Raw genomic sequence first — 11,347 nt, forward strand, 5'->3', positions numbered from 1 at the left:
GGGGTCCCTGGCAGTAGCGCACCCAAGATCTCTGCCAGGGGGGTGACAGTTTGCCAATACCATCTAAACAGCACTAATTTCGATTTCTTCACGGGAAATTGTCAAAAAAATGTGCTTTTTGCGAGTGTGCAGACGATTGCGCGTCTTACATCTTAGTTGCAGTACTCAAATGCGTAAGGAAAGAAAAGGGGTTAAACAAAAGGGGAGGGGGGTTACAACCCCCGAATCCTCCCCCGTCGGTGCGCCACTGGTCCGATTCCGCGCCATGGACACAACTTTCGGATTTTTTTTTTATAAAAGTAGACGTGGCTACCTACTACGACGACGACTACTACTACTACATACTACAGAGGAGGGACAGACCCACACCCTATGGAGCTTCGCCCCTAAAAACTTCCAGCATACAAATTTGCAACGAGGCCTGGCAAGGAACCCTTACCACTGTCCATGTGGTGCATCAGCAACGCACTTCTGCTGTGCCAGGGACAACAAATGCAGCAGTCTTTCCAGCCCTGTAGAGATCATATTGCACTAGACTGCCTAAAGCCACACTACTGTTCGCCCTCTTCATTACTCATATCTGCACACTTCATTAGAGCTACTTTTTGAGGTAAAGTTAGCTTTTTCTACATGGCTACTACATTTAGTGCAACATGCATGGAAGGGGGGCACATATGCCCAGCAGTCGGGTTGCTTCCAGCAAGTTACCACTGCAATGTCTCATGGGTAACTTCTCAAAGGTCTTAATTTCATGGCTAGATCAGTTCATTATCCTTCGTTCCAGTGGACGAAACAGATTTTTACCATGTATATAGTCCACACCCGGCAATAACAAGCGGTAGACCTTTCTGAGAAGCTTTATTGGGGACGGGTAGAAGCCACTGCTGCATTGCAGCAGTGGGCAGCCAGCCACATGGAAGCTCAGTCGAAGAGTCCGAAGCCCATGTCGTCGTCCTCCTCTTCGGATTCCTCCTTCTTGGCTTCTTCCTTCTTCGCGGCCTCCGGCTTGGCTGCAGCTGCTCCACCTCCTGCGGCTGGCGCTGCTGCTGCAACGAACTTCGACGGGTCCTTGAGGTACTCCTTGGCCTGTATGCAAACACATGATTCAGGTGAGCCTCTTGGCCACAAGTATTAACAACATGTGCCCACGGACTAGTTGGTTATTATCAACAAAATAATCAGTGCACCACTTAAGACACAGGGACATGCAAGCTTAACCTCTTGCCTCAGCAAAACAATTCTGAGCTTGCAGACTGCTTTCACTGTATTAGCTCATTGCACTTTGCAGCCTCTCAGTAGAATGGAGTGGCCAGTCCAATCTGTGAAACTTGCACTTGGGAAATATTAACTTCACACTATGTTGAATGCTGTGTGCTAAAACCTTGGTAGAAAGCACTTCAAGCGATATGCAATATGTGCAGCCAAGGTTGAACCTATGGCTCATAGTTAACTCACTAAAGGACAACCAACCTTCCATGAAAGCTGTTACAAGCAAGTCAAAAAGGTATTGCACAGAAAACCACCCTTTTAAATACGTTTGCCTCACGAAAGTAAAGGCATCGGATCGACCAGCCACTAGAAAGCACAAAACAGAGCAACAGCCAGTGAAAAATTCACCATAGCTGACAGTAGAAAGCAACTTATAGCAGGTGCTCCGACACGACACTGACCATTTCTGCCTCCTTGAATGTGATGTCTGTCTCCACAGCAATGGCAATGAGGTTCTTGAGACCATTGACAATGGAGTGTGGAACTGATGCAACAGTCGGGTATCCGATGGACAAGGATACAGCAGCAACATTGCGGACACCTTCAACAAAAGCTGATCGCAGGTCCTCTGGTGTGATGTCCAAAATGTCAGGAGAGAACACAGTGCCAGAGTCATATACCTGCACAGGAAAGTTCAGCTTGTTAACACACGAAACTATTTAAACAATGTTTCCAATTACAAAAATTCAACAAGGAACACAATAGGTTTGTTAGTGCTCAATAAAACTGCAAATTGCCTCCAGGACTGCTTTGAAAGGACAAGTTGAAGCTGTATGTCATTCGTTTGCAATATCTTTTAATGTAACAAGTAGCCAGCAATGCATAAATGAACTTGCAGAATGTTACAATGCATTACCCCTTGTTCTTACTAGTCTCGCCACATTACCACTTGGCACTATTTGGACAGTAAAAATGGTACAACTATGCAACCAATGCTGATGCAAATTTTCTCAACCTCGGGCAGCGAGAAATAAAGGACATGACACTTTGCTCAGGAACAGAGTTGAAATGTGCTTTGCTTAGAAGGGATCACAGTGTCACTGCTTAGTGCAACACAAGGTAAATTATTGCAAAGCTGAGACATTCTTCAATCTTCAAGGCAATGCAAGCACTACCTTAAGGTTACACGAGTTGCTACCCCTGAAATATTAGCTTGTTTTACCTAATACCCAAAACCTTTAACTGCCATCCTTCACTCAGATTTTTTCATCAGAAATAGAGTATGCCACTAATACACGCAATAAGCATAAATGTACGAATTGAGGTTCCTGCCCTGCTGCAAAGTAGTAATGTCCTGTGTAGAACCTGATCCACAATAGTGACAACTTCAATTTGCTACGTCATCAGTTTAGCAAAGCCAATGTATAAATTCAGTTTATGGTTATCGAAGAGTAGTTACTGTGCAATGCTACATGCAGATGCATACCTGGAGAATCTTCAGTCCATACGAGAAGGGCGAGATGTTCAACATGTTGAGAAGGGTGGCCTCGGAAGCTCCGACCCTGTCATCCTTCTTGATCAAGTGGATTTCATTGAGAATTTCAATGGTACCCTTCGAGATCTTGGTGGGGATCTGCAGGGCCTGGAAGAAAGAGGTCTTCTCGGGGCCAAGGCCGGTGTTCTGCGCCGGGATCATGACGTCCAGCGGGGCCAGGGCGCCAGCTCGGGCGGGCGCCTTCACCTTGTTGTCGATTATCTTCTCGCGCACCTCGGTCAGGTCCTCCTTGGTGAAGACGAAGCCGACGTTGCCCTTGATGTGCGGGAGCAGCTTCTCGAGGGCCGGGTTGTTGTCCAGGTGTCCGCGGATGGCCTTGCGGATCATGGTGTTCTTGCCCATGAGCAGGACGGCGTGTTTGCGCAGCGAAACACGGATCGTCTGCATCTGCTTAGAGCCGACATTGTCAACGCCCACGATGAAGCACTTGGGGAACTCGTCGAGCAGCTGCACCAGCCGCAGGAAGTAGTTGCTCTTCCAGGTCGTCTTATCCTCCCTGACCATCTTGACAGTGAGCCAAGGATTACTCTTGCGAGTTTAAGGACTGTCAAGAGAAGAAAATATGTGGTTACAAGCTTGCGTGCGGTGCGTAAATGAGCGTATAACAAAAATTGCGGAACTGCGCAGTGGGTTACGAGGGACTCTGGGTTAATTTCCACCACCTAGGATTCTGTAACGTGCCCATAAATCTCAGCACACGAGCGTTCTTGCATTATTATCCGCGATCTGCTGACAAGAGGGATGCTTTGGTGCGGGTAGCCACATTTCCGTGCAATGTGGGCTGTTTATGCGCTTGCCCTACGGTTTTTTAAACACACACGTTATCCATGACAAAGCAATGTAGAAAACGCGACAGCATGCCTTATAAATTCATATGCGTGCCGCGAAAACACAATGCAGGTGATCAAGTATGCTGCGCAGCTTGGTCACATGCGTCCGAGCACATAACTTCTTAAAACTGCAATTCGCAACAAACAAAACTGAGAAACGCGTAAACTTTGTTCGAAGACCAGTTCTTTTAAATACCGAAAAGGTGACAGCGAGACTACCCTCGTAGATATTCGCACGCCCGGCAAGCAGCCTGTACTGGCCTCAAGTTTACACCGCGAAAAAAAAGTTATTTAAAGTCCCACGCTCGTTCCGGATTGTTCAGAAAGAAACCACAAACAGTTCGCGTGTCTGCAGTTTCAAAATTCACCAACAACAATTAATGTAACACTCGATTAACATGGATTTTCAGGAGCGAAATATCATACCGTAACAAGACGACAACTCTTCGGATGAAAGGAAGTTACGAAGCGGAAGCAGCCAAAAGCTTCTTATCTGACTTTGACTTGATCCCGAACTTGGATTCAGGTTCGGATTCACGGAATCTTTATTTTCGGTTTCGTTCACAGCGCTGCTCGTACGGCATGAAAGCACGTCATTTAACGAGCTGTTGTCTTAAATTATCGCATCTCGGCCTTCTTAATATTAAAAAAACGTTTCTTTTTTGCTCTATTTGAAAACATTAGCAGTATAGGTCCTAAAATTGTAAAGCGTTCCCGGCAAATTAAATTGTAACTACCAGTGCACTGGCAGCGCGCGGAACCATCCCTTACCAAAATCCCGTTCAATTTCGCGGAATTTATGTAGTGTCAACGGTCGGAGACAGTTCAAGAAGATTTTTGCGCGCTGTCTTTATGTTGCTAGAGTGCATGCTCAGAGAAAAAGGCTGTGTGACTACTAGGCTCCTATTCTGCTAGAAGACAGCTTCATCCTGTCGCTGCCTGGACTTTCCTACTCCATCATGTCCTCCCCAAATTAAAGATAATAGAACGCATTTTGTGCAGATATGACGCTCCATCAATACTAGGCTGCAAGAAATCAGCAAACCCTTCAGAGGCACTCACTGTTAGCATCAGTCAGGTCACTGTTATGTGTGGCTGCACTAAGGCTTGAGAGAGAGAGAAACTTTTATGAGAGAACGGTGGAGGTCGGCCTGAGTGGTGTGGCTACCAAAGTTTGAGATCAATGTGGAAACCCGTTGAGGCATTGCAAATTGCACACTTGAGGTCACCTTAATTGTGTTTTACCTGGAAATGTTTTCACATTACTGTTAGTGAAAAACCATCGATTTCATTGACAACAGAAAATGTTTGCTTATCTATTTGCCCTTTTTTGTAAAGTGTATATATACTCCTATACATTCTACTGTAGCATGGTTTTGGTTTTACACATGATTCTTCTGTGGACATTGATTATATATAAATGCATTCTCATTAAACCTCGTAGTTGATAGGTATCACCTGTTTGTGTAGCCTTGTCTGTATTGCCTTGTTTGCATTGTGAATATGAAAATGGCTACATGTTCAGGGCGCTGATTGGGAGAGTACCATACTTTTTCTCCTTTATATTTTAAACAGATTTCAAACTCTGCAGTTACCTTACTAAAAGAGGTGAAAATTACCTTCATGGAAAACGCAAATGTTCAGTCAGCTAATTAACAAAGTATCAGTAATTAATAGGGGTGTGCAAATATTCAAAACTTTTGAATAACAAGCTGGATGTGGTGTTTGAATCAAATAGTCGCTATTCGTTAATACAAACAATTTTACAAAATTTGAGAATCATCAACGGTGCTCGATCAAACATAAATTAGAGCAGAAGTATGATAAATTTCATCCCCATGGCCACAGTAGGCATAAAACATAAGAAGTTACGTCGTTTTGTAGTGTAGCACACTACGTCTCACAGGGAACCAGAGTTTACTAGATAAACTGCAATCGTTCCCAGTCTTCGAAATTCTCGGGAATGCGAACTACTTCTTTCTCCTTCTTTCTGGAGTTTTACGTGTCAAAACCAGTTCTGATTATGAGGCACGCCGTAGTGGAGGGCTCCGGATTAATTTTGACCACCTGGGGTTCTTAACGTGCACTACAACGCAAGCACACAGGCGGTTCGCATTTTGCCTCCATTGAGGGAATGTGAACTACACTTTCAATCCTAATGATACATTTATGCCTTTAATAAGCAAGCCTTTTTAATGTGCAATGCAATGAGAGAAATTCACTAGCTTTATTTGTACTAGAATGAGAACATTGTTTTATAGTAATGGTGATAACTGTTCATTATTTGAAAATTATTCTATATTCGATTCATTTCAGCTCTTGGAGTAAGACTTGAACAAGGTGAATTGCACTGTCTGCTACACACAATTAAATATAAAGCAGGTTGTACACGCACACAAAAAGCACCAAAAAAGCACCAATTTGGGAATGCACTATTCGAAGGTGTTGAATATTCATTTCTGTTCAGATAGATGGGCAAACAACACTTATTGGAGTTGACAGGGAGAAAGACAGAGGCAAGTGTTCCAAGTGATTCTGCAGCACAGAGGCACCAGTTGCTGAACAAACGTATGAAGTAGCGAAATTCTGCTCAATTTCCAGACAATGAGAATACCTGGCCTTTGGGCAGCTTATAAATTTATTTTCTCAGCTTAAGCAAAGCAATTTATTACTTGGGAAGTCTGATCTTGTTCGCATCGCTTGACAATGTGTGCGGTGGTAGTACATACACGCTGAGCTTTCAGCAAACACAGCATTCTACATGCATCTATATAGTGACAAGCTGTTCATTACTGGTATTGGTGACGGTGCACCAGATACACTCACAATTCAGATATTTTTCATTTACAAGCCACTCGCTTTATCAGATGTTCAACTGTGAACAGCATTACATGTACCAAATGATCTAAATAAGCCTCTTCGTTTTTACCAAATGGGTTGAACACAACTTTTATATTTTACTTTGTTTAGAAATAAGAAAATATTTGGTATGCTTAGTATTTGATCCTATATACATAGGTAATTTTTCTCAAATAATGTTTCATTTGGAAATTTCTCTATTCGAACACCTACTGAAAAAAATGCGAAAGGGCAGGGCACCTTAATTCAGTCTGTGTAAAGCAGATTATTATTGTAATGGCTAACTCTAGTGTGTTGCGCATTCAACATACAAAACAATCACCATGAAATACATTGAAGAAACAGTGTTCTTTATTGTGAAAATTTACTATCTTGACATAAGCTATCACCAAAACAAGTGGCATACCACACAATTAGACATGAAGCAAGTGATTACATCACAATCTACGTGCATGTCATGATAATTCTTAAAACTTTCGCAAGCATAATGAACAAAAAACTGAACAAAATGAATGTTGTACTACAGTGAGTTTGGCATTTAAATTGAAATGCTGCTTCACTCTTTTTTATTGTGCAAGCAAACGTTTGGCAGTGTAAATTGGATCTGCAAATGCATTAACACAGCATCACAGTTGCACACCAGGCAAGAGAGGAAGGAAAGAAGCACTCGGGTTCATTACAAATAGTGGAAACAGAAAATAATAAAGGCACGGTAAACATATTTGAAATAAACATTTAGATATTCCGCAGCACATCACAATTTTTGAAGCATTAACTGTCCTATCGACCCCTCCTATTTACAGGTGGACACCACATGTTCCCAAACCTATCAGGCAGTTCTCTATGCTGGCTGTCCCAAGTCCAAGGTTCATCATCCTTTTTGTATGGGACCAAAGGCACATCATATGGAAGAGGCAAGAACAAAGCATCATTTCCACTTGACCCATCCGACACAACAAAGGTGGTCGCCTGCCCAAAATTTGCTGGAAACAGTAGGACTCCAAGTTCATACGAACGTATCATCAACTGACTTCCATTCTTTTCCAAGGCACCCCAAGCAGCCTTCGAAAGATTGGCACTCGTGACAAGCAACCAGGCAATCTGTTTGCTGCTGGGTGATAGCCGGGTGTATGTCTTGATGTGGGGAGACGCTGCAGAGCGGCCTAACCGGTCGCTCTTCCACCGGTGAAAGTACGAGTCCAGCCATCGCTGCTTGTCTGCTGTGACTATGCTGTACGGAATCGAGGCACCGGCAGGATAGCCTTCAAGGCTGCAGCGAACATCATCCACCGATGGGAACACGAGCTTCAGCGGCACTGACCGAGCAGTCACCACAGAGCCCTTTGTTGTCGAGAGGCTGGAGAGGAATTCGCCTAACAGCCAACTCTCTGCACTAGCACCTAGAGAACCAATGCTAGAGAACTGGGCAACGAGGGGCCAGTGGTTAGACACCAGGTCTTTGCTAGGTCCGTGTTGACTGAGCAGGTTGCGGAGTCTCAGGTGACCGAAGCACGATTTCCTTGGCCCCGTGTGTCTTCCCGGCACTGAACTGCAAGATGACCCAAATAAGCATGAGTGGATGGCAGCAGTTGTTGATTATTTAAGAACGTTATTACATAGTGCAGCCAATGATGATGATATGTAAGACCATAAAGAGGGACAAACAAACCGAATGTGACTTGAATTGGTTAGCTGAACTGTCTTTCACCAAATATTATAATCCATCTTCATATCTCTTACAAAACCTATTAGCTCCTTCCCCCTGTACATCGATAAGCACCAGCTACAAACTGTTACCACTGCAGTCTGTTTTAACAGAATCGGTTCAGCACACTCGTAGCAGTAACGTCCACAGCAGGTATACAGTCCTTTCCCAGAGATCTCCAATTAACTCTCGCCTGCATCAACCAAACAAAGCCACAGCAGTTGAATTTTGCAACCATTGCATTAAACCGAATGCATTTTCCTTCCCATGGTATTATCTCCTCTGTTGCTTTAATAGAAAACTGCTTACAATGCTTGGCCTTTTAATCAAGCTAAAACATAATCAACTTGCATTTCATCCCTAATCCATCACGCTGATCATTATAAATTTCATGGCCCACTCATATTGTCATTAGATAATCATCTGAGCACTACTTGCTAAGCTGTTATATACATAACAAAAGGATGCAACATGCTGCCCAGGGCAGTATTGCCAAAGGAGATTATCCCAATTCAACAAATGTTGCTGATCAAAAAATACAATGCTGAACAAACCCTGAAAAGGTACAATTCGCCCCTTTTTTTGCAGAACCATTAAATGACTTGTGATCACAATGTCAATTGCATCTTGCCTAAATTAGTAAACACAGCAGAATTAGCTCGTGATGATTACCACCAATCATCTCTCTAAGGTTCAACTTCTACAGCACTTCGGTTTTATTGCATTTCAACTATTGCCACTTTTACAAATTCAAACGAGACTGCATCTACTAAAGAAAAAGTATTCAGCACGCTTTTTATGACTATTCTTGAGGCAAAATTTTATAGAAGTTCCATTTCCTAAAAGACGTCATCTTCACTGTTAAGGTTTTCGTTACCAGCTCGTAAAAAACATAATTTTCACATCTTCCTTATCTTTCTTTACAAAATGGGCTATAGGTAACATAAGATAAAATATAAGCAATAACATCTATTCCCCAGAGCGACCCCTGACCTTTGTTTAATCATTGGAAAAAATTATGTAGCTCTTACTTTTACTGCACAAATAGTTTTGAGTCTTTCACTTGGCTTCACAATCTCCGACGAATAATTTTGCTGCTTATGACACGCACTCTTCTACAAAAACAGGTTAAGGCTAATATGGGTGTCACATGGCCTAGTTTTGATTGCGACCTATCTTTCAGACACGATTGGCTCCTTTGTGCAAGCTGCAGGAGGGAGCCAATCGCAGTTAAGAATTTTAACTTGGATCGGGCTCGATCACGATCAAAGTGCACTATATGACACCGGTATATTACAAACCATCACGTGTAAACTACCATAGCTATTAAACTTTTGTGTAACAGATGGCTACTGCGCGGATGTTTCTGTGTCTGGGTTTTCATTTTCCTTTGTGATGCTTTAAAACATAAAATGTGCCTAATTAACTATGCTGCACATAACATGCTGTGATGAGTGTCATGCAAATATTTTGTTTTTGGAGTGGAAGAAGCCAGTTATCCATACTCTCATGTGGAGATGAAAATAGAAGTATTAATAACAATAAAGAAAAGGACATCACAAGTAAAGTTTCAAGATGCACTGATAATGGTACGGTGAGCAAGAGCAAAATGCGTAGCTCTGACGCAGCTGGTTTTACCAAGCCAAGCAAGGGGAGTACCAAAACAGCAGGTAGAAATAACAGGACGCACCCGACAAGGAAAACCTTGACTGCCGAGAAATCGTGCGTGCGAATATAGTGACACCACTCGTTTATGTGCATGTCGCCGTAGACCGACAGATAGCTCAGGAGGTCGGCTCTGAACCCAGTTTCGGAGTCACCGTCCTTCGAGCCCGGTGCAAGGCGAGGACAAAGGGGTCCAACCCAGACAGCCTGCGTTTTCTGAGCCCAGTCGGACGGGACCATGTTGGCAGTGTGTACAATAACTCGCAGCCCGTCTTTGTAAAGAAGCAGCATCATTTTGGTGTGGTGGGTGCCGTACACAATTTCCAGCTTGGCCTGAGCGAACGAGACGTGCTGGAAGCCGGCCGCCGACGCTTCCAGCTGTCTTTTCGCCTCTCGTTGTTCGCCGTGCACCACGAGCAGAGGAAGGTTTCGAAACTCGGCCGGGTACTGCTCAACGAGCCACGGAATATCGAAGCAGTAATTGAACTGCGCAGAGCGCACCAGGCGACCCATGTCGGGCGACAGCAGGTCCCGTACGGACCGTGCGATCTGAGCCGCATTGTAGCGGGCCGGAATTCCCGTGACACTCGTGTAGTAGAGCCTCAGCAACGCGTCGTTGTAGCGTGACGGCTTCGGCTTTGCAGCGACGTCGTGGCGATACGCACGTACGTGCTCCGGGTTCTTGCGATAGCAGCCGGGCCCGTATTTGCACGCCGGCCGATCGTCCGAAGCGGCCTCTGCAGCTTCTTTGGTGTCGCGAACAACTTTATTGCCTCCTCCGACCGTTCTTCTCACAGGTTTAGCCGTTTCTTTCTTGACAGCCGCGAGTTTTTCCGTGCCGGAGGATGTGCCGGGATTGCGCGGAGTAACTGACACGGGCTTTTTAGAGACGGTCTTCGAGATGGCAGTGGGCATACTTGGCGCATCTTCGCAGTCGGTATCACTGCTGGAGTCCGATATCTCGTGTATCTTGACTGGTCGTTCGCTGACCTTTTTTTGTTTTCGCGGAACGTCGTGGTCACTCTCTCGGTTATTTTGTCTGCGCTTTGTTGAAAGAAAGGACTCCAACTCATCCGAGTCGATCGTGGCGTCGGAATCGCTCATGCTGCCAGCACTCGGGAAATGTCAGGCAAGCAGCCCTCCTCTCACGAAAGTTAATCCACGATTAATGTCTTGGTGGCATATGTACTGTACATACACGACACAAAGCATAATCAAGCACGACAACAAAACCCAGTTTACGCAGCCACATTCTAGGTCAATCTAGCCATATCATGGAATATGAAGGACCGCATGCATGGAGGAAGACCGCATGTTACCATTGGCTGCTACTATATTGCGGCTACCGCACATTCACGGAGCACATGACGCCAACGGGTACGATGAAATCGAAACTCCGAAATGCGACATTTTCCGGCAAAACGCATCGCAGCGAATAGAAAAATATACTTTGACCAAGCACGAGAGGCATCTTCATATTCACACAGAACTCGCAAAAATAAACAAGTTTAGACACGCACAGAC

At 44.3% G+C, this 11,347-nt stretch overlaps 2 protein-coding genes across 2 annotated transcripts; both read right to left on the reverse strand.

The window, feature by feature from the left end:
* Nucleotides 1–841: 841 nt before the first annotated feature.
* LOC119450073 (60S acidic ribosomal protein P0) lies at nucleotides 842–4,112 on the reverse strand. The gene is made up of 4 exons (XM_037713432.2): nucleotides 4,021–4,112; nucleotides 2,696–3,308; nucleotides 1,671–1,889; nucleotides 842–1,086 (listed from the first exon to the last, which is right to left on the reverse strand). The coding sequence occupies exons 2-4, from the start codon at nucleotides 3,266–3,268 to the stop codon at nucleotides 922–924; spliced, it is 957 nt and encodes a 318-aa protein (XP_037569360.1). The 5' UTR covers nucleotides 3,269–3,308; nucleotides 4,021–4,112; the 3' UTR covers nucleotides 842–921.
* Nucleotides 4,113–6,789: 2,677 nt separating this feature from the next.
* Nucleotides 6,790–11,281, reverse strand: LOC119450075 (tyrosyl-DNA phosphodiesterase 1). Its single transcript, XM_037713435.2, has 2 exons — nucleotides 9,849–11,281; nucleotides 6,790–8,002 (listed from the first exon to the last, which is right to left on the reverse strand). Exons 1-2 carry the CDS (start codon nucleotides 10,925–10,927, stop codon nucleotides 7,234–7,236), a joined length of 1,848 nt encoding a protein of 615 aa, XP_037569363.1. The 5' UTR covers nucleotides 10,928–11,281; the 3' UTR covers nucleotides 6,790–7,233.
* Between the last annotated feature and the right edge of the window lie 66 nt (nucleotides 11,282–11,347).

The sequence above is a fragment of the Dermacentor silvarum genome, chromosome 4 (genome assembly GCF_013339745.2).
Source record: "Dermacentor silvarum isolate Dsil-2018 chromosome 4, BIME_Dsil_1.4, whole genome shotgun sequence".
Classification (NCBI taxonomy): Eukaryota; Metazoa; Arthropoda; class Arachnida; order Ixodida; family Ixodidae; genus Dermacentor; species Dermacentor silvarum.

What these genes read in the sequence shown, in the direction of transcription:
- LOC119450073 (XM_037713432.2), bottom strand. Translation starts at nt 3,268, where the DNA reads ATGGTCAGGGAGGATAAGACGACCTGGAAGAGCAACTACTTCCTGCGG. An exon ending in ATGGACTGAAGATTCTCCAG is followed by an intron (nt 1,890 to 2,695) that starts GTATGCATCTGC and finishes TTTCCTGTGCAG; the next exon opens with GTATATGACTCTGGCACTGT. An exon ending in CATTCAAGGAGGCAGAAATG is followed by an intron (nt 1,087 to 1,670) that starts GTCAGTGTCGTG and finishes GTTTGCATACAG; the next exon opens with GCCAAGGAGTACCTCAAGGA.
- LOC119450075 (XM_037713435.2), bottom strand. Translation starts at nt 10,927, where the DNA reads ATGAGCGATTCCGACGCCACGATCGACTCGGATGAGTTGGAGTCCTTT. An exon ending in GTCAAGGTTTTCCTTGTCGG is followed by an intron (nt 8,003 to 9,848) that starts GTGCGTCCTGTT and finishes GTCATCTTGCAG; the next exon opens with TTCAGTGCCGGGAAGACACA.